Source organism: Bos grunniens, chromosome 1 (assembly GCF_055505025.1).
Source record: "Bos grunniens cultivar Pamir isolate PY7600 chromosome 1, Bosgru_T2T1.0, whole genome shotgun sequence".
Taxonomy (NCBI): Eukaryota; Metazoa; Chordata; class Mammalia; order Artiodactyla; family Bovidae; genus Bos; species Bos grunniens.
This window is the reverse complement of record NC_141165.1, coordinates 80,855,786-80,882,463: the sequence shown is the minus strand read 5'-3', so window position 1 is coordinate 80,882,463 and position 26,678 is coordinate 80,855,786. Positions and strand designations below refer to the sequence as shown.

The 26,678-nt window shown below is 38.8% G+C and overlaps 1 protein-coding gene and 1 long non-coding RNA gene across 3 annotated transcripts in view; both read left to right on the top strand.

Annotated features, from left to right (window-relative positions):
• The window catches only part of GMNC (geminin coiled-coil domain containing), a 48,873-nt gene extending 44,537 nt beyond the window's left edge, over positions 1-4,336 (top strand). Inside the window, exons 5-6 of the mRNA XM_086319581.1 lie at positions 1,229-1,322; positions 2,029-4,336. Of these exons, the coding sequence (XP_086175707.1) occupies positions 1,229-1,288 (60 nt within the window). The 3' untranslated portion in view covers positions 1,289-1,322; positions 2,029-4,336. The remainder of the gene's footprint in view (positions 1-1,228; positions 1,323-2,028) is intronic.
• Positions 4,337-8,441: 4,105 nt separating this feature from the next.
• The window catches only part of LOC147379746 (uncharacterized), an 83,899-nt gene continuing 65,662 nt past the window's right edge, over positions 8,442-26,678 (top strand). For both annotated transcript variants that reach the window (XR_015133963.1, XR_015133962.1), the window contains exons 1-2: positions 8,442-8,908; positions 16,318-16,391. This is a non-coding gene — a long non-coding RNA (uncharacterized LOC147379746). The remainder of the gene's footprint in view (positions 8,909-16,317; positions 16,392-26,678) is intronic.

Genomic DNA, 26,678 nt, shown 5'->3' with positions numbered 1-26,678 from the left:
ATGAGAATACCAGACCACTTTAGCTGCCTCCTGAGAAACCTGTATGCAGGTAAAGAAGCAACAGTTAGAACAGGACATGGGACAACAGACTGGTTCCAAATTGGAAAGGAGTACGTCAAGGCTGTATATTGTCACCCTGCTTATTTAACTTCTACGCAGAGTACATCATGCGAAATGCCAGGCTGGATGAATCCCAAGCTGGAATGAAGATTTCTAGGAGAAATATCAATAACCTCAGATATCCAGATGCCACCACCCTTATGGCAGAAAGTGAAGAAGAACTAAAGAGTCTCTTGATGAAGATGAAAGAGGAGAGTGAAAAAGTTGGCTTAAAACTCAACATTCAGGAAACTAAAATCATGGCATCTGGTCCCAACACTTCATGGCAAATAGATGGGGAAACAATGGAAACAATGAGAGACTTCATTTTCTTGGGCTCCAAGGTCACTGCAGATGGTGACTACAGCCATGAAATTAAAAAACGCTAGTCCCTTGGAAGAAAAGCTATGACCAACCTAGATAGTATATTTAAAAACAGAGACATTACTTTGCCAACAAAGGTCTGTCTAGTCAGAGCTACGGTTTTTCCAGTAGTCATGTATGGATGTGAGAGTTGGATTATAAAGAATGCTGAGCACCGAAGAATTGATGCTTTGGAGAAGACTCTTGAGAGTCCCTTGGACTGCAAGGAGATCAAACCAGCCAATCCTAGAAGAAATCAGTCCTGAATATTTATTGGAGGGACTGATGCTGAAGCTGAATACTTTGGCCACCTGTTGCAAAGAACCGACTCTTTGGAATAGATGCTGATGTTTGGAAAGATTGAAGGTAGGAGGAGGAGGGGATGACAGAGGATGAGACTGTTGGATGGCATCACTGACTTGACGGACATTCATTTGAGCAAGCTCTGGGAGTTGGTGATGGACAAGGAAGCTTGGCATGCTGCAGTCCATAGGATCGCAAGGAGTCAGACATGACTGAGTGACTGAACTGACTGAGCTGATGATCATGTTAAGCTGCTTTTCAAAGGATTTCTTCCCAAAACATACTACCTTCTCCCAGGAGGAGTTTTATTACACTGATTTTTTTTTTTAATCCTTTTGGAGAAGGGAAATGACATTCTTGCCTGGAGGATTACATGGACAGAGGAGCCTGGTGGGCTACAGTCCATGTGGTCACAAAGAATCAGCCATGACTAAGTGACTAACTTTCAACTTTCTCTTTTCAGGTTGAAAAAAAAAAGCAAGTGAAAGTCACATCCAACTCTGTGCAACCCCATGGACTGTAGCCTGCCAGGCTCCTCAGTCCATGGGACTCGCCAGGTAAGAATACTTGAGTGGGTTGCCATTTCCTCCCTCAGGGATTCTTCCTGATCCAGGGATTGAACTTGTGTCTCCTACATTGCAGGAAGATTCTTTACTGTCTTAGCCACCAGGAAGTTTTAGGTTCAGTTCAGTTCAGTTCAGTCGCTCAGTAGTGTCTGACTCTTTGCGACACCATGCATCGCAGCACGCCAGGCCTCCCTGTCCATCACCAACTCCCGGAGTTCACTCAGACTCACGTCCATTGAGTCGGTGATGCCATCCAGCCATCTCATCCTCTGTCGTCCCTTCTCCTTCTGCCATCAATCCCTCCCAGCATCAGAGTCTTTTCCAATGAGTCAACTCTTCCCATGAGGTGGCCAAAGTACTGGAGTTTCAGCTTCAGCATCATTCCTTCCAAAGAACACCCAGGACTGATTTCCTTCAGAATGGACTGGTTGGATCTCCTTGGAGTCCAAGGGACTCTCAAGAGTCTTCTCCAACACCACAGTTCAAAAGCATCAATTCTTCGGAGCTCAGCTTTCTTCACAGTCCAACTCTCACATCCATACATGACTACTGGAAAAACCATAGCCTTGACTAGATAGACCTTTGTTGGCAAAGTAATGTCTCTGCTTTTGAATATGCTATCTAGGTTGGTCATAACTTTCCTTCCAAGGAGTAAGCGTCTTTTAATTTCATGGCTGCAATCATCATCTGCTTTTAGGTTGGCTGTTGCTGCTGTTGCTGTTAAGTCGCTTCAGTCGTGTCCGACTCTGTGGGACCCCATAGACGGCAGCCCACCAGGCTCCCCCGTCCCTGGGATTCTCCAGGCAAGAACACCAGAGTGGGTTGCCATTTCCTTCTCCAATGCATGAAAGTGAAAAGTGAAAGTGAAGTCGCTCAGTCGTGTCTGACTCTTCTCGACCCCATGGACTGCAGCCTACCAGGCTCCTCCATCCATGGGATTTTCCAGGCAAGAGTACTGGAGTGGGGTGCACTTTAGGTTGGCAGCCCCTTAAAAATCTTTCTTGCTGGCTTAACTCTCTTTCCAGATCTGTTCACTACCCTAGTAACAATCAGAGCATTTCAGTTTTGCAACAGTTCCCTAACTGGTCTCTCTGCTTCCTGTATTGCACCATACTCCTTTCCACCACACCTACACCAAACACAACGTAGTTTCCACACTTCAGCCAGAATGATCTTTGAAAAATATAAATCTGATCACATCACTCTCATGCATGAATTATTATAATATTTCATGTTAATACTAGGCCAAATTTCAATACCTAACAGTACCTAATTTCCCACCTTACCTTTTGACACTGCTCATCACACAGTGCTTTTCAAGTAAAATTAACTTTCTTGTTACTCATGTATTCAGTGATATATTTTTTGATCTCTACGCCACGTTATGCTAAGTCACTTCAGTCGTGTCCGACTCTGCGTGACCCCATAGATGGCAGCCTACCAGGCTCCCCCGTCCCTGGGATTCTCCAGGCAAGAACACTGGAGTGGGTTTCCATTTCCTTCTCCAATGCATGAAAGTGAAAAGTCAAAGTGAAGTCGCTAGTCTTTCTCAAATGTTTTCTTTTCCTGGAATATTCTCAGTAGATAGCACTTCTTTACTCATTATTCAGATAGAAAAGTAGACTTCATTTCTTTGGCAAAACCTCTCCTAACCCCTAATATCAACCTGAAAATAAGTAACTTTCCTTTGTCCTTTCATAGAATCCTATCCTTCCACTCTCATATACCTGCCACACTAGAGTTCAATTAGCTATTATTTCCTCTCCTAGATCATAAGCTCTGTGACCAAGAGACTAACAGGAACTCAATAAATACATTTTAAAGTGGTGACTAAATACATGTAGAAAATTCTATCACTAGACCATGTGATGCACTAATCAATTATTCAATGTTAAATAAACATTTATTGAGTGTAAGTATAATGTTAGGAATGTTAAAATAAACTCAGTAGAATCCTTTGATTTCCTACTCTTGTAAAAGACATTTGTAAGAAAATATGAGATGCACCTAGTTCTTAAATAATAGATGGAAATATAGTTTTTTTTCTTCCACTCAGTCATGTTCAACTCCTTGTGATCCCATGGACTTTTAGCAGAGAGTTTTTAAGTATGAAGAACAGAGCCGAGAGATGGAGAGGGATGAGGGGTAGAGAAGAAACAGCTCATATTGGAAACTAACTGGGCAACATTTAACACTTATCTATAGTTAATGTCACAGGATACAAGCCTTTCTCTATACTAGGGAAAATCTCTCCGCTGTGGAGAACGGAATTTCTATTCGATTTAACTTGCCAGCACTCTTCTGAGTTATAAGCTAAATAAGAGTTGTTTCAAAAGCTTAAGAAAAAGTTAACTCACATTTTAAACCTCCCTTTTCTAAGCCACATAAATGTGCATTTTTTTTTTCTGTATTAGCTATTCACCATTTTTCCCTCAGATCGTACTTGTCTCATTCACCTTAAACCCCCCATCCTGCTATACTTCCCCAGGCAAGATGTTTGCTAATTTACAGCGCCATCTGCTGGCAACACGTTGAAACCAACCTTTTACCTGAGCCAATATTGAGGCTTGTTTCCACTGGAAAGACTTTGTTTAGCCATGGTTCTGCGGTGAAGTGCTGTGCTAAGTCGCCACAGTCGTGTCCGACCCTGTGCGACCCTATGGACTGTAGCCGGCCAGGCTCCTCTGTCCATGGGATTTTCCAGGCAAGAATACTGGAGTGTGTTGCCATTTCCTTTTCCAGGGGATTTTCCTGACCCAGGGATTGAACTCCTGTCTCCTGTTTCTTCTGCATTGGCAGGTGGATTCTTTCCCACTGATCCACCTGGAAAGTGCTAGTCCTGGTTAGACATTTCCTAAAATAATGGTATTAGGGAACTGTAGGAGTTATCACTGTGAGAGGCTTTCTCCTTTATTAGATACAAACTTTGAATTATAGAGAGGTAAATCGGGATAATATTCTTGCTTTTGTGTATGCAAATAATAAAACTACTACAATACCTATAATTATAGTATGTGGTCAGTTAATATTGTAGGCTGATAGCACTCTGATATCTGACTTCATATTTAAGACTATGAAGAGAAAGCATTCATCTGGAGTCAGGAAATATGGATTTTAGCTATGTGAATAGATTTGGCTTTGCTCTGATGCCCATATACTCATTTATAAGTGCTTTTAGTTTGGGGTGGCAGTTTCCACTTTAGGCAAGTGATAATCTCTCTCATTTGCCTTGGAATGCTATTCTGGGAATAAAGTAAGATAATTGATGTGAAAATATCAATGAAATTTAAAACACATAAATGTGACAGGAGTAATCATGGTTTGTTGTCCTTTAGTCACTGTCATGTCCGACTCTTTGCCACCCCATGGACTGCAGCCTGCCATGCTCCTCTGTCCATGGGATTTCCACAAGAATACTGGAGTAGGTTGCCATTTCCTTCTCCAGGGGATCTTTCCCATTCCAGGGATCAAACCTGTGTCTCCTGAATTGGCAGACAGATTCTTCACCACTGAGCCACCAGGGAAGCCCATGGTTATCTAGTGAAATTGGATTGCATCTTTCAGGACACAATTAAATCTGACTCAGATACCATTTCAAGCAGGAATTACAAGTGCGATGTTTTGTTGGGCTGAGAAAAATGGAGTATACAGATTATTCATAAATCCACTTGTGGTCCTGGGAAAAATAGAAGCATCTTTCCAAGAAAAAAATTCTCATTCCCCTGAAAGCCGCAGTCAACAAAGGGTGGACAGTGACCTCAGAGAAGGAACCTAGCGTACGTGGAAAGAGCTGGCTTCACCATAGGGTGGTCAAAAACACTATGTGAGGCTCCACATGCACATTAAGTACAGCTACAGCCTCTGGCTTCACTTGAAGTCCATACAGAGAGGAAACAGAAGAGATTGGTGGCAGCTCTTTATCCTATCCCCCAAACCACAGGTGCACCCTTTGCTCTGATGCCCGTCTACTCATTTAAGCTTAATTTTTAATGCACATTTACCTTTTCCAAAGGAAAGTTTTGGGGGAGTTGTGCTTATGACTCTAGTGTACAGTAAGTCCAATCGCTTTTCTTGTTTTTGTTACATTTTTGTTTCCGTTTTTTACAGATGAAACCACTGATCACCAGAGTAGAAACAGCAAAAATTTCCTCCTGATAGCACAATGATCTAGACAGAAACCTATATACAGTGAACCCCCAACAAGCACTTGGTTTGGTTTGCTTCATTTTGACAGGACAGCTGTTGTCCTGGCTGTGTGGTTCTCCTTGATCTACATACACTCTAAAGAATGATTCTGATTTTTAAACACCAACATCATAAAACAGATAGCATCCGACTCCCTGGTTTAAAAACATAGATCACAAACATAGATCAGAAGTTCCATCAGTAGTGAAACAGCAAGGATGGGTACTTGGATGTCCATGGGGGAGAGGCAGTGGAGAAAGATAAGCCCAGCTCTATGTAATAGAGAAGGTCTGATAAGCTGAAAGTAGGTCCCGAGATAGACAAATGTCAACCATCCACATGGGTGTCTAGTGTCATGCGGGTCAACGAGAGGATAACCCAGGTGATGACCCAGCATGCGTGCAGGCATAGCCAGGGGCCTGGGCCGAGAGAGACAGTGGAAATCTCATAATTACTAGGCAACAAAGCCAGAGGCATGTTTCTGGGGTAAAACTAGTCATCCTCTTCTTTGAAGGAGTGAAGGTCTGAGCTGCTTGTTAGCAGTAAAGAGTAGTCTTCTCTTACTTTCTCCAGACTGTACCAGAGAGTCTGTGGGACCTTCAAATGTGGTTCTGAACCAAGAGCAGCTCTTACAGCCTCTGGCTCTGAGTGAGCACAACAGGAACTTCTGACTCTGACCTTACATTTGAACTCTTTGGAGGCAGAGTCGGAATTTCACTGAGTTTTAAAGACTATTCACTTTCCAGAGGGATCCTACATGCCTCAGGGCAAGGTGGGGAGACAACTGTGGGGCCAACCAGCAGTCTTCTTCACTCAGGCCTAACTCTGACCCCTTAGAAGAGTACCTGGAACAAACACTCATTGAGCTAGCTGGAACTTGTGGAAAAACAGAATGTGGAACTCTGGGTATGATCTCGTGTGTCTCTGGACTCCCTGGACTGCTTCTACTTTTTTTTTTTCCTCAATGACCATGAGTGTATCTGTTTCTGGAGCCAAAAGCTTTAGGAGATAGGCAGTAGGCCAAGAAGCAAGCTGCAACTTGTGTGTACATTAAGGTTTAAGTATCCTAAAACCCAGAGATGCAAATTCTGGAAAAGAAACCTCTTTACTGCAGGTCTCCTTAAATTTTATCCAGTATCAAAAAGAAATACTACAGGGGTGTCTGGATTTTACTCAAGGGAAACAAGCAAGGCGTATCCATTGCTAGATACATAAATCTATGTGTCACTAGAAAGCATGAGCCTAAGCCAGACCAGACAAAGGGGCCCTTGGTCCTTCCTGTCCCAGACACAACTTGAGACAGTTAATTCTAAAGGTCCGTGTAGCAAGGCTCAGTCTGTACTGTTAGTTATTAACATTGGCTGCACGCTCCGGACCCATCAAAGCACAGTGACTTTCTACTGTCGTTTAAACCACAACCTTGGGCCCTGTGTCAGACAGCATGTCAGACAGCATGCCAAGGAGGATGAAGGCATGTTAATAAATAAAAGCAGGCTTGAAACATAACACAAAATTCCTCTGCTTCAACTATTCATTTTGGAGTCTTTAATGTTCAATATCTAATGGGTGTAGATATAATTGATCACTGTAAGTCTTTGTTTATTTTGCACAGATTTTTGAAAGCAACCAACTCCGCTGCCTGTCTGTTGACCCCACGGGGTGAGCCTTCCTGGCCAGCGACCTGTGAGCTGCTTAGAGTCACAACAGAAATCTTCCTCTTCAGATTGTTCAGTGGCTTCTTAGGAAAATATTAAAGTTTGAGACCTATCTGGAATCACTTCCTGTTACTAGGATAATATTGGATCTGAAGTCACACAGGCATCTCAGGAAGATTTCTAGGAGGGATTTTTAGAGTCATCTCTGAACACTATTACTTTTCAATTCTATTATATTCAATACATATTTATAAGAACCTATTATTAAGATGGGCTCGGAGAAGGCAATGGCACCCACTTCAGTACTCTTGCCTGGAAAATCCCATGGGCAGAGGAGCCTGGTAGGCTGCAGTCCATGGGATCGCTAAGAGTCAGACACGACTGAGCGACTTCACTTTCACTTTTCACTTTCATGCATTGGAGAAGGAAATGGCAACCCACTGCAGTGTTCTTGCCTGGAGAATCCCATGGACAGGGGAGCCTGATGGGCTGCCGTCTATGGGGTTGCACAAAGTCGGACACGACTGAAGTGACTTAGCATGAGGAGTAAATGACAAAACTGATGTGTGAAGTCCCTAGTAGCATGCTTAGAACATAGGGGCTAAAATGTGTGTTAAAATGCATACCATTAGGGTAATAAATATTTAAGCAGATATTTTAGAAAATTCAGATAGCATCAAACAATAAAATCACCAATCAGCTCCTGCCACAAAAATAATCCCTATTAACGTTTTCCACTCATTTTTCTCTCACTAAAATACTGATCACTATATAAATTATATTTTCTAACTATGTTGTGGGTACTAAGATAGCCATCCCTTAGAAATTTGGTGTAAAGAGTACTGAATTAAAAAGCGAGAGATTATTATTTTAATCTGATTCTGCAGTGAACTAGCTTTCTGACTCTGAAGGATTCTCTTACATCTTCGTAGTTTCCATTTTCACCTCTATAAATGTGAAAGTAAAGCTGAAAATCATTAATAACCCTCTCCACTGTAAATGGACATTAGAAATAAAGACCTACCGTCCTCTTCACTTTCCTCAACACTTTCATCCTAGTGTGCAGAGACATGAGAAGGAGTAAATCAGCTAATGTGGTTGAAATTATCAAGAAGTAAAATGAATTCTCATGTACATTTACAATTTTGATGAATGATCATTTATATATAGTTATAAACGTATGCATGTATCCACACATATACACACACGGTGCACATGTATTCTAATTGGTCATATCTGAGACCTGATACAGTTTCAATAGTCAGGCAGGCTAAATTCATGTGGTCTCTTAACTTGTCAGTGAAAAAAATGGATGAGTTGTGCCTGCTCAAACTCTGAGCTAAGGTCAAAGCACCCTTGAGGAGACAAGAAAAAAGAATAAGTGATTTACAGATAAGCCGGTAGCCTGGCACCAGGAGCTTTTGTTTCCTTAGCTCTAGGCCCCGGGAGAGGAGTGTGTCTCCACCGGCAGAAAGTGTTCCCAAACAATGTGAGACACACGCCAAATTGGAGTCCAGCCAGGCTCCAGCGACAGCGCTGAATTCCTGCTTGCCGCCCCTGGGCACACACAAAAGGCAGGCCCAGGTTACCACAGCCTCCCAGGTAAAGACCAAAGCTGCAATTTGTCATCATTAAGCGAACGGGCCATTCTTTTTCCTTCTGTGCTCTAATCAGTGGCGATGAAACTGGACTGGAAAAAAAAGTGGGGCAAAGAACCACTCCAAATTCTGGACTCAGGTAAGAGTGAACTCCCTCCCCTCAACTGCCTCTATGTCAGGAAATGATGCCAAATTTGCTACTTACTCTCTGTCATCTTGAGTTATTTATTTTTCTCTAAAGCTATAAGACTATTAATATAGTCATTGTTCTCTGAGTATGAAAGTAATGCCCATTATTGTAGATAATTTAGAGGCTCAGAAGAGACCAAGAAAGAAACTAAGAAGCTTTCAAAATCCATAATCCAGATATAGATATAGTGACCACTTTACTGTGTATAATTCTGACCATTTTCATCTGTGTATCATGTATACAGCTGTGTACACAAGTGAGTGAAAGTGGAGAATTATAGAACTGGGTTCCATAATTAGTAACACATTATACATAATATTTTGTATTTTCATTATTCAACAACACATCATGGACATTTCTTCAGGCACTAGTTGTAAAATTGTGAAAATAATATTTTCAGGGTCATTTTAAGTACTAAACAAATAAAGGTAAAAGCCCCCTACAATGACCCCTGAGAAGTAGCAATCACTGATATAATGCTAATTCCATTAGATTCTAATAAACATGAAATGATTTTTCTGTTTAAAATACTCAAAACTATATAGCAAAACAATATCTGCAAAGAGAAAGAAAATGGAAAGGGTTTTGCTGAAGATCACAGGACTAAAATCAGTGGTCTTCGAGTTAGGTTATATTTCCTGCAGTCTCCTCCTAAAGAGGGGGTCAGGATATATGTGAGCAGAGTCACTAGCACAGAAATCGTTCAATACTAACACAGCCCATTCTATTGTCTGGCAGCTTTAGTCATTAGAAAATGTACCTAACTCAAAATCTAATTGTGTCTTCATATCAACCCTGTGATCTTGTTCAAGGTGTTTAACATTACAAAAAATGTTTTGTTTTGCTTTGCTCAGGACATTTGTGCAGACAATGTAAGATCATAATGTACAGAGTGTGTTGGTTCCTCAGCCATGTCTGACTCTTTCTGACCCCATGGACTGTAGCCCACCAGGCTCCTCTTTCCATGGAGTTCTCCAGGAGATCTTCCCACCCCAGGGATTGAGCCCAGGTCTCCTGCATTGTAGGTGGATTCTTTACTATTTGAGAGGTATAATCCCCTGTGTTCTGCCTAATAGAGAGTACTTACATCTTATGCTCTGGATACTTTGCTTCTATCTATGCAGTCAGATAGCTGCAGGTTGTTGCATCAAATTAGAACTCACTGTTAACTCAGAATGTTAACTCATTCTAAAAATGGCATCAACTTTGTGAACAATATTGTGTAAAGTATGTAGCATGATGGTACAAGAGGAAGAAAGAACTTCTTCTGAGAGCCCGTGATCAATACCAGAGAGAACGCTACATGTTAGACTCTGGGTCCCAAGAAAGGTGTTCCAACTCTTGACTGATGGTTAGGAGAATAAGCTACCAATCAGTTTCAGTTCAGTTGCTCAGTCATGTCTGATTCTTTGTGACCCCATGGACTGCAGTATTCCAGGCTTTCCTGTCCATCACCAACTCCCGAAGCTTGTTTAAACTCATGCCCATTGAGTTGCTGATGCCATCCAGCCATCTCATCCTCTGTCATCCTCTTGTCCTCCTGCCTTCAATCTTTCCCAACATCAGGGTCTTTCCCAGTGAGTCAGTTCTTTGCATCAGGTGGCCAAAGAATTGGAGTTTCAGCTTCAGCATCAGTATCAGTCCTTCCAATGAATAATCAGGGCTGATTTCCTTTATGATTGACTGGTTGGATCTCCTTGCAATCCAAGGGACTTTGAAGAGTCTTCTCCAACACCACAGTTCAAAAGCATCAGTTCTTTGGTGCTCAGCTTTCTTTATAGCCCAACTCTCACATCCATACATGACTACTGGAAAACCCATAGCTTTGACTAGACGGACCTTTGTTGGCAAAGTAATGTCTCTGGTTTTTAGTATGCTGTCTAGGTTGGTCATAGCTACCTAACAACAAAAAGCTCTGAAAAAGTTTAAGTCCAATGGGAAAATATGGAAGATACTTTCCAGTATTTCATTCTATTATTCACCAACAGTTATTGTCTGTATGTCCTAAGCACTGTGATTGGAGCGTCTACATATGCAATTCTGTGGAATTATTAGGGCTTCCTTGGTAGCTCAGCTAGTAAAGAATTCACCTACAATGCAGAAGACCCCAGTTTGATTCCTGGGTCTGCAAGATCTGCTGGAGAAGGAATAGGCTACCCACTCCAGAATTCTCGGGCTTCCCTGGTGGATCAGCTGGTAAAGAATCTATCTGTAATGCGGGAGACCTGGGTTCAATCCCTGGGTTGTTTAATTATTAATTTTGTTTAATTCTCACAACAATCAGGAATTTTAAAGATTAAGATGAGAAAGTTGCTATCCAGTTATTTAACCTTTAAAATACTTTTCCTGTGACTATATAGCTTAAAAGTGATGGTACTGAGTTTCCAAAGTTCAAAATCAATTGTACTAAAATTGTACTATCAATTGTACTATCAATTGTTCAAAATCAATTCTGTACCATAGCCAGAATAATTGTGGCTGTTTAAACCAATGTTCACTCTCTCCGCCACCCGCCCCCCTCCCCTACACACACGTCTTTAGGATGTACTCAAAACTCAAAACATCGTAAAGACAAAAGTATCCTTTTTATCATCTGGACTGTTCTCTTGACTTTTTAAGTGAGATTTTTGCCTGCACTCTTTCTTTTAATATATCCTATGTTTTTTAAAGCATATGTCATCATAACAATTCCCTGCTTGAACAACAACAACTTGGTGGTTTGTTTTTGTTTTTTCTTTTGCTTTTAGGAAAACCTCCAGATTCTTTTAATTAGAACTCTACTCTTCAGCTCTTTCTAATGTTAGTCGTGGACAGTGTATGGTCCTTACTGTGTCACTACATCTTTCATCCCTCTGTAATCCATCCAAATAGAACCATTCAACCTTCCCCATATGGGTATTTACCTTCATATTTTTGTTCATGCCATTCTCTTAGGTAGGTTATCACCTGTTTTAATCCTTCATGCTTATCTTACGTGTTGTTTGCTTGGTTTTGTCTTTTCCATTGTACATTTAAAAAGAATTTTTTCCACCCCTCTGCTCTTGTGTGTGTGTGTGTGTTTGTGTGTGTGTGCTCTGTGCAACCCTATGGACTGTAGTTCCTAGGCTCCTCTGTCCATGGGATTCCCCAGGCAAGAATACTGGAGTGGGTTGCCATGCCCTCCTCCAGAGGATCTTCCCAACCCAGAGATTGAACCTGTATTTCTTATGTTTCCTGTGTTGGCAGGCAGGTTCTTTACCACTAGCACCGCCTGGGAAGCCCTCTCTGCTCTTACGTCACTTTAATTTATACTTCTATCATAACATGAGTTTCCTTTTGCCTTGGAAGCTTTTCAAGGTCAGAGAGTACTTGAAAGTGAGGTACTTTACTAGACACTGAAAGTTTAAAGAAAAACAAGAATCGATCCCTGCTCTTTAGGAGCTAACTGTCCAGTGTGAGCAAGGCTCTTGATCTTTAACCTCCCTTCTGTCAGAAATACTCACCTGCTTATTTGTTCTACTTGTGTGGTATTCTGTAATTTTACCACATTGTGTCTCAATGCTTAATGCAATTGAAGACTCATCATGTCATTTTTCAATTCCCTATTTGTACCAGCATATAATTGGACTAACTTTTATATACAATTTAAATAATCCTAAAGGAAACAATGAATTATTTTGCATATTATGGGATTATTGATATGCTTTTGTTTTAAAATGCAATTTTCCAGTTAACACTTTCTCTGTATTTACTTTTCTAAATATTTTCCCTCTCTGAAATGATGAAATATTTAAAAATATTTTTCTCTTCTTTTGGTTAGAAGTTGCATATTATAAATTTCCTGTTTTAAGGTTTTTCCTAGAGAGTACAGCACAAATTCGTAACAAAATCTAACATTAACAGATGCTTTTAACTTTTTTCTGCCTATAAGCAGAACCTTAACAACCCTTTAGTTTCATTTTCCCCGAACACATTCAGTTCAGTTCAGTCACTCAGTCATGTCCAATTCTTTGCAACCCCATGAACCGCAGCACACCAGGCCTCCCTGTCCATCAGCAACTGTCGGAGTTTACCCAAACCCACGTCCATCGAGTTGGTGATGCCATCCAGCCATCTCATCCTCTGTCGTCCCCTTCTCCTCCTGCCCCCAGTGCCTCTCAGAATCAGGATCTTCTCAAATGAGTCAGCTCTTCGCATCAGGTGGCCAAAATATTGGAGTTTCAGCTTCAACATCAGTCCTTCCAAAGAACATCCAAGACTGATCTCCTTTAGGATGGACTGGTTGGATCTCCTTGCAGTCCAAGGGACTCTCAAGAGTCTTCTCCAACACCACAGTTCAAAAGCATCAATTCTTCAGTGCTCAGCTTTCTTTATAGTCCAACTTTCACATCCATACATGCAAAACACATTATACACCATCATTTTTAATTCTCCATATATTTAAACTTAAACAATCATGACATTAAAAGTTTTAAATAGAAACTACTATTTTACTGATTTAAATAGCTAAACATTTTTCATAATTACCATAAATGAGTTCAGTTTCAATGCTTCTATCTTAAATAATTCTAAGTCAAGTCCCTCCTCCCCACCACTATGGGCACTAGAGTATGACTATCAATTTCTTTGGTTTATATTTAGAACTAGCCAGCTCATGAGTCACTATTATGTAAGCTCATATTTACCAAACTGCCTTTGAGGGTTTTTTCCCTTCAATTTCTGATTCTGGGAATGTTATGTTTTATTATTGAGCTCAACTTCAAATCAGAAGGATTTGTAAGGTGCCATGTGCTTGCCACGTGACTCCAACTTCTGTTTATCATTATTTGTAAGACTTCTTTGAACTAATATTTTTAAAACAAATAATAAGAAAAAATATGTTTGGTACACTCTTCTAGTAAAATAAATGTAAAACAGGTTACTACTATCTGTTGTCTTCTTGCATGCACAGAAATTAGATAGAAGTGAATTCAAGAATTTGATGATGTTTTCATCTAAGTGGATACTAAATGAAGTGTGCTTATAATTTCAGAATGTTACTTTAATTTTTGAGGAAAAGAAAGTATTCTATAAAATGCTCATAACTAAAAAAAAAGGCAACATAGAGACATCAGGGTGAAATTTCAAAGATACACAAAAGAAAATATTATAAACAAACTAGGAAAAAGAAAACAGAAGTTTCTCTTCTTTAGTGATTGTTTAAGGTAAACCTAAAAAATTTGTTTGATAGCAACTCATAGCCTTGGATTAAGTATTTTGGTGCTTAAGCTTACATGGAATGATGCAGAAAAGCACATACATTTCATATAAATTGGGTGAGCTCAAGACTATCAAACTGAAGTAGCTGAAAAAATAAATGAAAACAAGAATACAAGGAAAAAGTGTATGGGCCATAAACCCTGCCTATCTGGGAAAAATGCATGTTAAACTAAATTTTAGGATTTTTTTGTGTTCTCACATGTTTAAAGAACTGATTTGTGAAGGAGCAACCAGCATATTCTCTATCACAAAGTCAGCAAACTGGTGGCTAATGAATCATGCTTTATTTGGCTTCTGTTTTTCTTTCTAAACTGGATTATTTGAAATGATAAAGATTTATGATTTTTCTTTAAACGTTAGAATATATAGCAACATTAGGCCAACACTCCTTTATGGCAACTGTTCCCTAGATTTGAGTGAATTCCAAACCTTCAAGAAAGGACATGTGCTGTCTCATGGACCCTGTTCCACCACATTCTATTGCAAATAAGCATTTCAGGCTGTAGCCTCTTATATACGCTGCTGCTGCTGCTGCTGCTGCTAAGTTGCACATTGGGCAAAATAAGGAGCGGTGTCCAAATGGGTTGGTACACCCTTCAGTGCAAGAAAGTCCTGTGAAAGAGGGTATTTTCACCACAAAAAAAGTCATAAAAATTATGTTCCCTAGTCCTTTATCCAACCTAGCATCTGCTGATCCACTGGTTCTTTCAGTAACTTTCCATCCTCTTATCAGGGCTGGTGGGAACTTTCAAATCCTTGATTGCCATGAGCAGGCAACATAAAATAAATGACCAAGGTCCAACTGCAGTCTCATCTGCTTGTCCTCCTCTTACTCATATTCCACATTATTCATCTCACTCAAGAGTCAAAGGGTTCTAGATTCTCCCATACCTTTCTGTATATTTAAAAATTTTAACCGCGAAGTATCTTCAAGGAAAACACTGCAGGGAAGTAATAGTCCTGGAATTTGACCTTGTCCATCTATCTCTGTCTCCATTTTTCCTTTTTCATATTCCTGAATGTAGAAATGCCAGGCTGTCTACTTTGCCTTCTTTCTGACATAAATCTTTCATTTTTTTTGTACTTTTCTTCTTCCTAAGAAGCTAAGTTCCAGGGTTAAATACTAATTGTTAATGGATATCCTACTATTGGGACCTGCAGGTATAGGTAAGCTTGGAAATAGGATAACATGGAACAAAATCATTGTTTTAGTAGCTGAAAAAATTAACCAGCTATAGTGCCTCTATTTAGATTATTCCAAAGACACAGAATGAATAGAAACTTACTACAGGTATTCAAGTTGCTATGGCTATACAATTGCTCAGTCATGTCCAACTCTTTGCAACCCCATGGGCTATATAGTCCATGGAATTCTTCAGGCCAGAATACTGGAGTGAGTAGCCAGTTCCCTTTTCCAGGGGATCTTCCCAACCCAGGGATTGAACCCAGGTCCTCTGTATTGCAGGCAGATTCTTTACCAACTGAGTCATCAGGGGAGCCCAAGTTATTCAGGTTAGTAGTACTATAAAGAAATGAGTAGGAAAACTGGATTATGCATTATTATGTGTTCTACATTCAAAAATCTCCCTAAGACATTCAGAATTACTTGAATTTTGATATCTAAAATTGCTTCAAATTTCAAGTGGGAGTTAAATGTTTTAGAAATGTGATAAAGATTCATGATGTACTTAAAATCCACATTAACTATTGAATGCATTCCCTATTTATTGCCTTCTTTTTTATGTCATGGTCTATCAGCACACTTGTTTCTTATGCATACTGTTTATTCTAAGTTCTTTAAAAAGATATTCATCTAGCAAGATAATAAATGTCCCATAAAATGTCAAATATAAAGCTCAATACATAAAATCTAAACACTGCCTTAAATTCACTTTTTGATTCCATTTAATACCAAAAGAATGAATTAAACTTTCAAGTATATTTACAGAATTTGGCCTGTTCAGAAAATTTTAGTTATTAGTTTTTAATTTAACCCCCAAATTCTGATACCTGTCAGTAGTTTCTAAATTTATCATAAACTGAAACTAATAAAGCCAATTTCAGTTGTTGATTAAATGTCTATCATTGACAAGTTTCCATCTATATTCTTTTTCATCAAGAAGTCTGATTATTCAATGAAGTGGAAGAAATGGGAATGTGCAGTCTGCCTCATGGAGTATCACACAATATCCTGGTAAGAATGCAAAAGATTAAAACCCTAACAGATAGACAATTTTTACTACAACAATTATTAATACTTTGTGAACTCAGTTGGATTTTAGGTGATGGCACAAGACACAATCATAGGATATAAGACCTTTATAGAATGGTAAAAATTTATTTCAGCTCACACACTATATGCTTTCTTCCCAACAAAAGCAATACAATGTTTCATAACTTTTTCATATGCTGTACCAGAGCAGGTTGCTTATAAGCAGCACAGCATTTTTAGAAACAAGTAAGTTGCAGTAGCATTTAGTGGAATAATATTCTGAGATATTAAGATATTGATGTTTTATATTTGTTGTTCAGTCACTCAGTCGTGTCTCTTTGTGGCCCCATAGACTGTGGCACACCAGGTTTCCCTGGCCTTCACTATCTCCCGGAATTTGCTCAAACTCATGTCCATTAAGTCAGTGATGCTATCTAATCATCTCATCCTCTGCTGTCCTCTTCTCCTTTTGCCTTATATTTATTTGCACTCAAAAGTCATTTTCAACTGATGTCCTCTAAAGTCTAGAAAATAAAATACTCCATTTCCTTTATTGTTGTAATGTTATGTTAAGGATCGAACCTGGGTCTCCCACGTTGTAGGCAGATGCTTTTACTGTCTGAGCCACCAGGGAAGCCCTTATTGTTGTTAGGCATGGTCATATAACCCTTTTCGGGCCAATAGATGCAAAAGGAATTCTCTAGGCTAATTTTTAAGGAAGTTATTTTTAAATTCAGACTAAACTGTTAGGATGTCTTTTATTCATTTTTCCTCTTAGCTATTCTATTTATTTTTTTCCTTCTTGGATAGCAGATGTGATGCTGGGAGTGTGGCAGTCTTTTTTTTTTTTTTAATTTTTTTTAAAATTTTATTTTATTTTTAAACTTTACAAATTGTATTAGTTTTGCCAAATATCAAAATGAATCCACCACAGGTATACATGTGTTCCCCATCCTGAACCCTCCTCCCTCCCCATACCATCCCTCTGGGTCGTCCTAGTGCACTAGCCCCAAGCATCCAGTATCATGCATCGAACCTGGACTGGCAACTCGTTTCATACATGATAGTATACATGTTTCAATGCCATTCTCCCAAATCTTCCCACCCTCTCCCTCTGCAACAGAGTCCATAAGACTGTTCTATACATCAGTGTCTCTTTTGCTGTCTCATACACAGGGTTATTGTTAGCATCTTTCTAAATTCCATATATGTGCGTTAGTATACTGTATTGGTGTTTTTCTTTCTGGCTTACTTCACTCTGTATAATAGGCTCCAGTTTCATCCACCTCATTAGAACTGATTCAAATGTATTCTTTTTAATGGCTGAGTAATACTCCATTGTGTATATGTACCACTGCTTTCTTATCCATTCATCTGCTGATGGACATCTAGGTTGCTTCCATGTCCTGGCTATTATAAACAGTGCTGTGATGAACATTGGAGTACACGTGTCTCTTTCCCTTCTGGTTTCCTCAGTGTGTATGCCCAGCAGTGGGATTGCTGGATCATAAGGCAGTTCTATTTCCAGTTTTTTAAGGAATCTCCACACTGTTCTCCATAGTGGCTGTACTAGTTTGCATTCCCACCAACAGTGTAAGAGGGTTCCCTTTTCTCCACACCCTCTCCAGCATTTATTGCTTGTAGACTTTTGGATTGCAGCCATTCTGACTGGTGTGAAATGGTACCTCATAGTGGTTTTGATTTGCATTTCTCTGATAATGAGTGATGTTGAGCATCTTTTCATGTGTTTGTTAGCCATCTGTATGTCTTCTTTGGAGAAATGTCTATTTAGTTCTTTGGCCCATTTTTTGATTGGGTCATTTATTTTTCTGGAGTTGAGCTGCAGGAGTTGCTTATATATTTTTGAGATTAGTTGTTTGTCAGTTGCTTCATTTGCTATTATTTTCTCCCATTCTGAAGGCTGCCTTTTCACCTTGCTAATAGTTTCCTTTGATGTGCAGAATCTTTTAAGTTTAATTAGGTCTGATTTGTTTATTTTTGCTTTTATTTCCAATATTCTGGGAGGTGGGTTATAGAGGATCCTGCTGTAATGTATGTCAGAGTGTTTTGCCTATGTTTTCCTCTAGGAGTTTTATAGTTTCTGGTCTTACGTTGAGATCCTTAATCCATTTTGAGTTTATTTTTGTGTATGGTGTTAGAAAGTGTTCTAGTTTCATTCTTTTACAAGTGGTTGACCAGATTTCCCAGCACCACTTGTTAAAGGGATTGTCTTTAATCCATTGTATATTCTTGCCTCCTTTGTCAAAGATAAGGTGTCCATATGTGCATGGATTTATCTCTGGGCTTTCTATTTTGTTCCGTTGATCTATATTTCTGTCTTTGTGCCAGTACCATACTGTCTTGATAACTGTGGCTTTGTAGTAGAGCCTGAAGTCAGGTAGGTTGATTCCTCCAGTTCCATTCTTCTTTCTCAAGATAGCTTTGGCTCTTCGAGGTTTTTTTGTATTTCCATACAAATTGTGAAATTATTTGTTCTAGCTCTGTGAAGAATACCATTGGTAGCTTGATAGGGATTGCATTGAATCTATAAATTGCTTTGGGGAGTATACTCATTTTCACTATATTGATTCTACCGATCCATGAACATGGTATATTTCTCCATCTATTAGTGTCTTCTTTGATTTCTTTCACCAGTGTTTTATAGTTTTCTATGTATAGGTCTTTAGTTTCTCTAGGTAGATATATTCCTAAATATTTTATTCTTTCCATTGCAATGGTGAATGGAATTGTTACCTTAATTTCTCTTTCTGTTTTCTCATTATTAGTGTATAGGAATGCAAGGGATTTCTGTGTGTTGATTTTATATCCTGCAACTTTACTATAATCATTGATTAGTTCTAGTAATTTTCTGGTGGAGTCTTTAGGGTTTTCTATGTACAGGATCGTGTCATCTGCAAATAGTGAGAGTTTTACTTCTTCTTTTCCAATTTGGATTCCTTTTATTTCTTTTTCTGCTCCGATTGCTGTGGCCAAAACTTCCAAAACTATGTTGAATAGTAATGGTGAAAGTGGGCACCCCTTGTCTTGTTCCTGACTTTAGAGGGAATGCTTTCAATTTTTCACCATTGAGGATAATGTTTGCTATGGGTTTGTCATATATAGCTTTTATTATGTTGAGGTATGTTCCTTCTATTCCTGCTTTCTGGAGAGTTTTTATCATAAATGGGTGTTGAATTTTGTCAAAGGCTTTCTCTGCATCTATTGAGATAATCATATTGTTTTTATTTTTCAATTTGTTAATGTGGTGTATTACATTGATTGATTTGTGGATATTGAAGAATCCTTGCATCCCTGGGATAAAGCCCACTTGGTCATGGTGTATGATCTTTTTAATGTGTTGTTGGATTCTGATTGCTAGAATTTTGTTAAGGATTTTTGCATCTATGTTCATCAGTGATATTGGCCTGTAGTTTTCTTTTTTTGTGGCATCTTTGTCAGGTTTTGGTATTAGGGTGATGGTGGCCTCATAGAATGAGTTTGGAAGTTTACCTTCCTCTGCAATTTTCTGGAAGAGTTTGAGCAGGATAGGTGTTAGCTCTTCTCTAAATTTTTGGTAGAATTCAGCTGTGAAGCTGTCTGGACCTGGGCTTTTGCTTGGTGGAAGATTTTTTATTACAGTTTCAATTTCCATGCTTGTGATGGGTCTGTTAAGATTTTCTATTTCTTCCTGGTCCAGTTTTGGAAAGTTGTACTTTTCTAAGAACTTGTACACTTTTTCCACCTTGTCCATTTTATTGGCATATAAATGTTGATAGTAGTCTCTTATGAGCCTTTGTATTTCTGTGTTGTCTGTTGTGATCTCTCCAGTTTCCGAATAATGATAGTGAAATTGATCCAAAATCTTGAAATCAAAATGGAATCACAGATAAATAGCCTGGAGACAGGATTGAGAAGATGTAAGAAAGGTTTAACAAGGACCTAGAAGAAATAAAAGAGTCAATATATAATGAATAATGCAATAAATGAAATTAAAAATACTCTGGAGGCAACAAATAGTAGAATAACAGAGGCAAAAGATAGGATTAGGTGAATTAGAAGATAGAATGGCAGAAATAAATGAATCAGAGAGGATAAAAGAAAAACGAATTAAAAGAAATGAGGACAATCTCAGAGACCTCCAGGACAATATTAAATGCTATAACATTCGAATCATAGGGGTCCCAGAAGAAGAAGACAAAAAGAAAGACCATGAGAAAATACTTGAGGAGATAATAGTTGAAAACTTCCCTAAAATGGGGAAGGAAATAATCACCCAAGTCCAAGAAACCCAGAGAGTCCCAAAAAGGATAAACCCAAGGCGAAACACCCCAAGACACATATTAATAAAATTAACAAAGATCAAACACAAAGAACAAATATTAAAAGCAGCAAGGGAAAAACAAGAAATAAGACCAAGGGAATTCCCATAAGGATAACAGCTGATCTTTCAATAGAAACTCTTGAAGCCAGGAAGGAATGGCAAGACATGCTTAAAATGATGAAAGAAAATAACCTACAGCCCAGATTATTGTACCCAGCAGGGATCTCATTCAAGTATGAAGGAGAAATCAAAAGCTTTTCAGACAAGCAAAAGCTGAGAGAATTCTGCACCACCAAACCAGCTCTCCAACAAATACTAAAGGATATTCTCTAGACAGGAAACAAAAAACGGTGTATAAATTCGAACCCAAAACAATAAAGTAAATGGCAACGGGATCATACTTATCAGTAATTACCTTAAACGTAAATGGGTTGAATGCCCCAACCAAAATACAAAGACTGGCTGAATGGATACAAAAACAAGACTCCTACATATGTTGTCTACAAGAGACCCACCTCAAAACAGGGGACACATACAGACTGAAAGTGAAGGGCTGGAAAAAGATTTTCCATGCAAATAGGGACCAAAAGAAAGCAGGAGTAGCAATACTCATATCAGATAAAATAGACTTTAAAACAAAGGCTGTGAAAAGAGACAAAGATGGTCACTACATAATGATTAAAGGATCAATCCAAGAAGAAGATATAACAATTATAAATATATATGCACCCAACACGGGAGCACCACAGTATGTAAGACAAATGCTAACAAGTATGAAAGGAGAAATTAACAATAACACAATAATAGTGGGAGACTTTAATACCCCACTCACACCTATGGATAGATCAACTAAACAGAAAATTAACGAGTGTGGCAGTCTTATTGTTATCAAGACAATGGAAGCCTCACACTACTGATAGCAGATCAGTTTGGCCTACAACTCTGACGAGATCTTGAGCAGCTGTCTCAGTCATCAATCTTTGTGAACATCTTGACTCTTGAAGGAAACAACTCCTATCTAATGTACTCATTGCTAGTTGTTGCTATTGTGCTACTTTCTGCCAATATAATTGTGAACAATATGCTTCCCCTCATTCAGGAATCAGTAACATCTGCCTTCCTCTTCACAGTGAGATGAATATCAGACATTCACAAATTTCTTAAGTCCAAAGGACTAACTGATGATCAGTAATTTCTTCATGATGCCTCACACCAAAGAAACACCTAGGAGTTCTGTTTATTGGTTAGATTCAAATAATTTAACAGCTGTAATTTATATGGTATCTGTGTTTATTCAAATACATAAAATATTTCAATACAGCCATGCAAATGGGCTGTAGTGTCTCAGTGCACGTAGGTATAAGATATGGGAGTCGTGTTCTGTTCAGCTTTCCTAGAAGGGAGAAGTGAATTGGAACTTTCTAAGACTGATTGCCTAGTATGAGGCAGGTGGGGTCAGCTGAGAGGAGCACAAGAAACACTTTAGGTTGGAGAAGTAAAGTATATCCTGATTATGGGGTTGTTTATACAAATTTTTAGAAATAATACATTTTAAATATTGTGCTCATAAATTATTGAAACATAGACTATGTTAATGAACTAATGGTATTAGTTAGACAGGATTAATTGCTGAAAAAGATGGCAGGACCCAAAATGACAATGTGTAGAAATCTAACATTTATTGAAAGGAAAGGGTGAAGTGGAGAAGCAGTATTAAAGTATTGGTGTGCCTCATAGCCAAAGACCTCAAACCTGAGAATCCAGGCAAGAGCACTGACTGTGTGTAAGGGCTGTGTAAGTGCTTCCTTTGTTGGATCAGAAACTATCGATGTGTGAACAGAACATCTTGGAACCATAGAGTCTATACTGGAGTCTTGACTGATACAAATCATCAGTCTCACTGCTGTTGATTAAATAATGTCAATAAACTAGTGTGAATCATCTTCAAACTCCTTTGGACATATGACTACAAAGGAAAACTATTAACAATTATATATCATGCCTTGGGGCTTCCCTTGTTGCTCAGCTGGTAAAGAATGCGCCTGCAATGTGGGAGACCTGGGTTCGATCCTTGGGTTGGGAAGATCCCCTGCAGGAGGGCATGGCAAATGCCCAATATTCTTTGCCTGGAGAATCCCCATGGACAGAGGAGCCTGGTGGGCTACAGTCCATGAAGTGGCAAAGAGTCATACATGACTAAGCAACTAAGCACAGCAGCATGGCATCATGCCTTGATCAAGCGTTAGTGCTGTGTAGGTATTCCAGTAACATAGGTTAATGAGGTTAATTCTAGGTCTATTGGAATTAACCCTCACAGTAAATAACATCTTAATGAACCAAAACAAACAAAAAATTATGCACTGTAAATTACTATACAAACATAATGAATTAAGTAAAGTAATACTTGTTTTGTACTATTATGTGGAAATAGTGATGACACCACAGTAATAATCACAAGTTTCAATTAACATTATACATTGGGATACATGTATCTTTTTGAATTATAGTTTTCTCAGAATATATGTCCAGTAAGTGGGATTGCTGGATCATATAGTAGTTCTATTTTAGTTTTCTAAGGAACCTCCATACTGTTTTCCATAGTGGCTATATCAATTTACATTCCCACCAACAGTGCGTGAGGGTTCCCTTCTTTTACATCCTTTCCAGCTTTTATTGTTTGTGGATTTTTCAATTATAGCCATTCTGACCGATGTGATACCTCATTGTATGTTCATTGCAGAACTATTTTCAATAGTCAGGATATGGAAGCAACCCAAATGTCCATCGACAGATGAATGGATCAAGAAAATATGGTAATATACACAATGGAATAATGCTCAGCCATAAAAAGGAACAAATTTGGATCATTTGTAGACACACTGATAGACCTAGAGTATATCATGCTAAGTGAAGTCATAAAGAGAAAAACAAATATTATATATTAATGCATATATATGAAACCTAGAAAAATGGTATAGATGAATGGTTTTGCAGGGCAGCAATAGAGACACAGACATAGGAAATGGACCTATGGACCCAGTGGCGGGTAAGGGGTGGGAGGAATTGGGAAATTAGGACTGACATGTGTGCACTGCCATGTGTAAAAAGATTGCTGGTGGAAACATGCTGTGTAGTGCAGGGAGCAAAACTCAGTGCTCTGTGATGACATAGAGGGGTGGGATGGTGAGTGGGAGGGAGATTTATAAGGGAGGGGATGAATGTATGTATATATAGCTGATTCACTTCATTGTATAGCAGAAACAAACATAATGGTAAAGCAACTATACCCCAATTTAAAAAAATAAAAGAAAGACAAAAAAAAAAAAAGACAAAGTGCATAAAAGTGTGCTATGTTACAACAGAGTAGATGACATTGACAACCCTGGGAAGCCATACTTTCTAACTGAATCAGAACATTATGAATGAAGAAAGAAGGCCATTGTGTCCTAACAAACATAAGTGACCAAGCCATCATGTCCTTTTCTTACTCATTTTACTTCCTTCCTTAAGTTAATCACTTGTGCTAAAATTAATGACATAGAAAGGGAAAGATAAGGTAACCAATAATTCATTTGCCTTTCAATCTTTCGTTGCTCATCAGTACCTGGAGGTGCAGTGTGTTAGTAGAATATGCAATATCAAGAAGTGAAATAAAATCAATCAAGTTCACTTCATGCCATATTTTGCTGCTCGAGTAAGAATGAATTATATATACATGCACCAACTATGTCAAGGCTGTATATTGTCACCCTGCTTATTTAGCTTGTATGCAGAGTACATAATGCAAAATGCTGAACTGGATAATGCACAAACTGGAATCAAGATTGCCAGGAGAAATATCAATAACCTTAGATATGCAAATGACACCACTCTAATAATAGAAAGCAAAGAGGAACTAAAAAGATGAAGATGAAAGAGGAGAGTGAAAAAGCTGGCTTAAAACTCAACATTCAAAAGAGACACAGGTATCCCATTGTTCACTGAAGCACTATTTACAATAGCTAAAACATGGAAGCAACCTAGATGTCCATTGACAGATGAATGGATAAAGAAGCTGTGGTGCATATAACACAATGGAATATTACTCAGCCTTAAAAAAGAATGTATTTGAGTCAGTTCTAATGAGGTGGATGAACCTAGAACCTATTATACAGAGTGAAGTGAGTCAGAAAGAGAAAGATACCATATTCTAACACATATATACAGAATCTAGAAAAATGGCACTGAAGAATTTATTTACAGGGCAACAATGGAGAAACAGATATAGAGAATAGACTTATGGACATGGGGAGAGGGGAGGAGAGAGTGAGATGTATGGAAAGAGTAACATGGAAACTTACATTACCATATGTAAAACAGATAGCCAACGGGAATTTGCTGTATGGCTCAGAAAACTCAAACAGGGGCTCTGTATCAACCTAGAGGGGAGGGCTGGGGGCAGGGGAGATGGGAGGGAGTTTTAAAAGGGAGGGCATATATGTCTACCTATAGCTGATTCATGTTGAGGTTTGACAGAAAACAGTAAAATTCTGTAAAGCATTAAAAGTAAAAAAAAAAAATACAACTCAACATTCAAAAAATAAAGATCATGACATTGGGTCACATTACTTTATGGCAAATAGATAGGGAAACAATGGAAACAGTGACAGACTTTATTTTCTTGGGCTCCAAAATCACTGCAGATAGTGACTGCAGCCATGAAATTAAAAGATGCTTGCTCCTTGGAAGAAAATCTGTGACCAACCTAGACAGCATATTAAAAAGCAGAGACATTACTTTGCCAACAAAGATCCATCTAGTCAGCGCTATGGTTTTTCCAGTAGTCATGTATGGATGTGAGAGTTGGACCATAAAGAAGGCTGAGAATGGAAGAACTGATGCTTTCCAACTCTAGTATTGGAGAAGACTCTTGAGAGTCCCTTGGACTGCAAGGAGATCAAACCAGTCAATCCTAAGGAAATCAACCCTGAATATTCACTGGAAGGACTGATGCTGAAGCTCCAAAACTTTGGCTACCTGATGCAAAGAGCTGACACATTGGAAAAGACCCTGATGTTAGGAAAGATAGAATGCAGGAGTAGGGGACAAGAGAGGATGAGTTGGTTGGATGGAATCATCGACTCAATGGACATAGATTTGAGCAAGCTCCGGCAGGTGATGAAGGACAGGGAAGCCTGGTGTGCTGCAGTCCATGGGTTCACAAAGAGTCAGACATGACTGGGTGACTGAACAACAACAGTACCAAGTACAAAATACAAATTGTGTGATTTCAGTGATTCTGCATGTAGTTTGAGTGCTCTTACACTTGCATTAAATCTGGCATTTAATGCAGATTAAATGTACAATATTATATATGTACAATTTATATTGTACATATGTAATACATGTACAACATAAAGATGTACAATAAAATGTGTACTAATGCTTTTAAATTTCTTTGCTTGAAAAGTGTTAACCTCTCAGTTGTGTTTGACGCCTTATGATGCCATGGACTGTAGCCTACAAGGCTCTTCTAACCATGGAATTTCCCAGGAAAGAATACTGGAGTGGGTTGCCATTCCCTTCTCCAGGGGATCTTCCCAACCCAGGGATTGGAGGCAGATTCTTTACCGTCTGGAGCCACCAGGGAGGCCCTTTCTTTGAATGAATGAATTGAAAAAAACACTATGACAAGTCAAGAGAAAAACAACTGAAGAAAGAAAATGTTAGTAATTTTAATGACACATTTCCTTTGCTTTTTGAAAACACACTTTCATTGTGCATTCAGCACCATAAATTATGTAGCAGGCCCTGGGTAATTAATATTACTGCAACAAGTGTTCATGATATAATAGCAACATGGTGCTGTAGATGAATGAATATTTGGATTCTTACAAATACACAAACCAAAGTGACATCATTCAATCCACATATCTCTAAATTATGTCTTGGGAGGAATTGAAAATGGA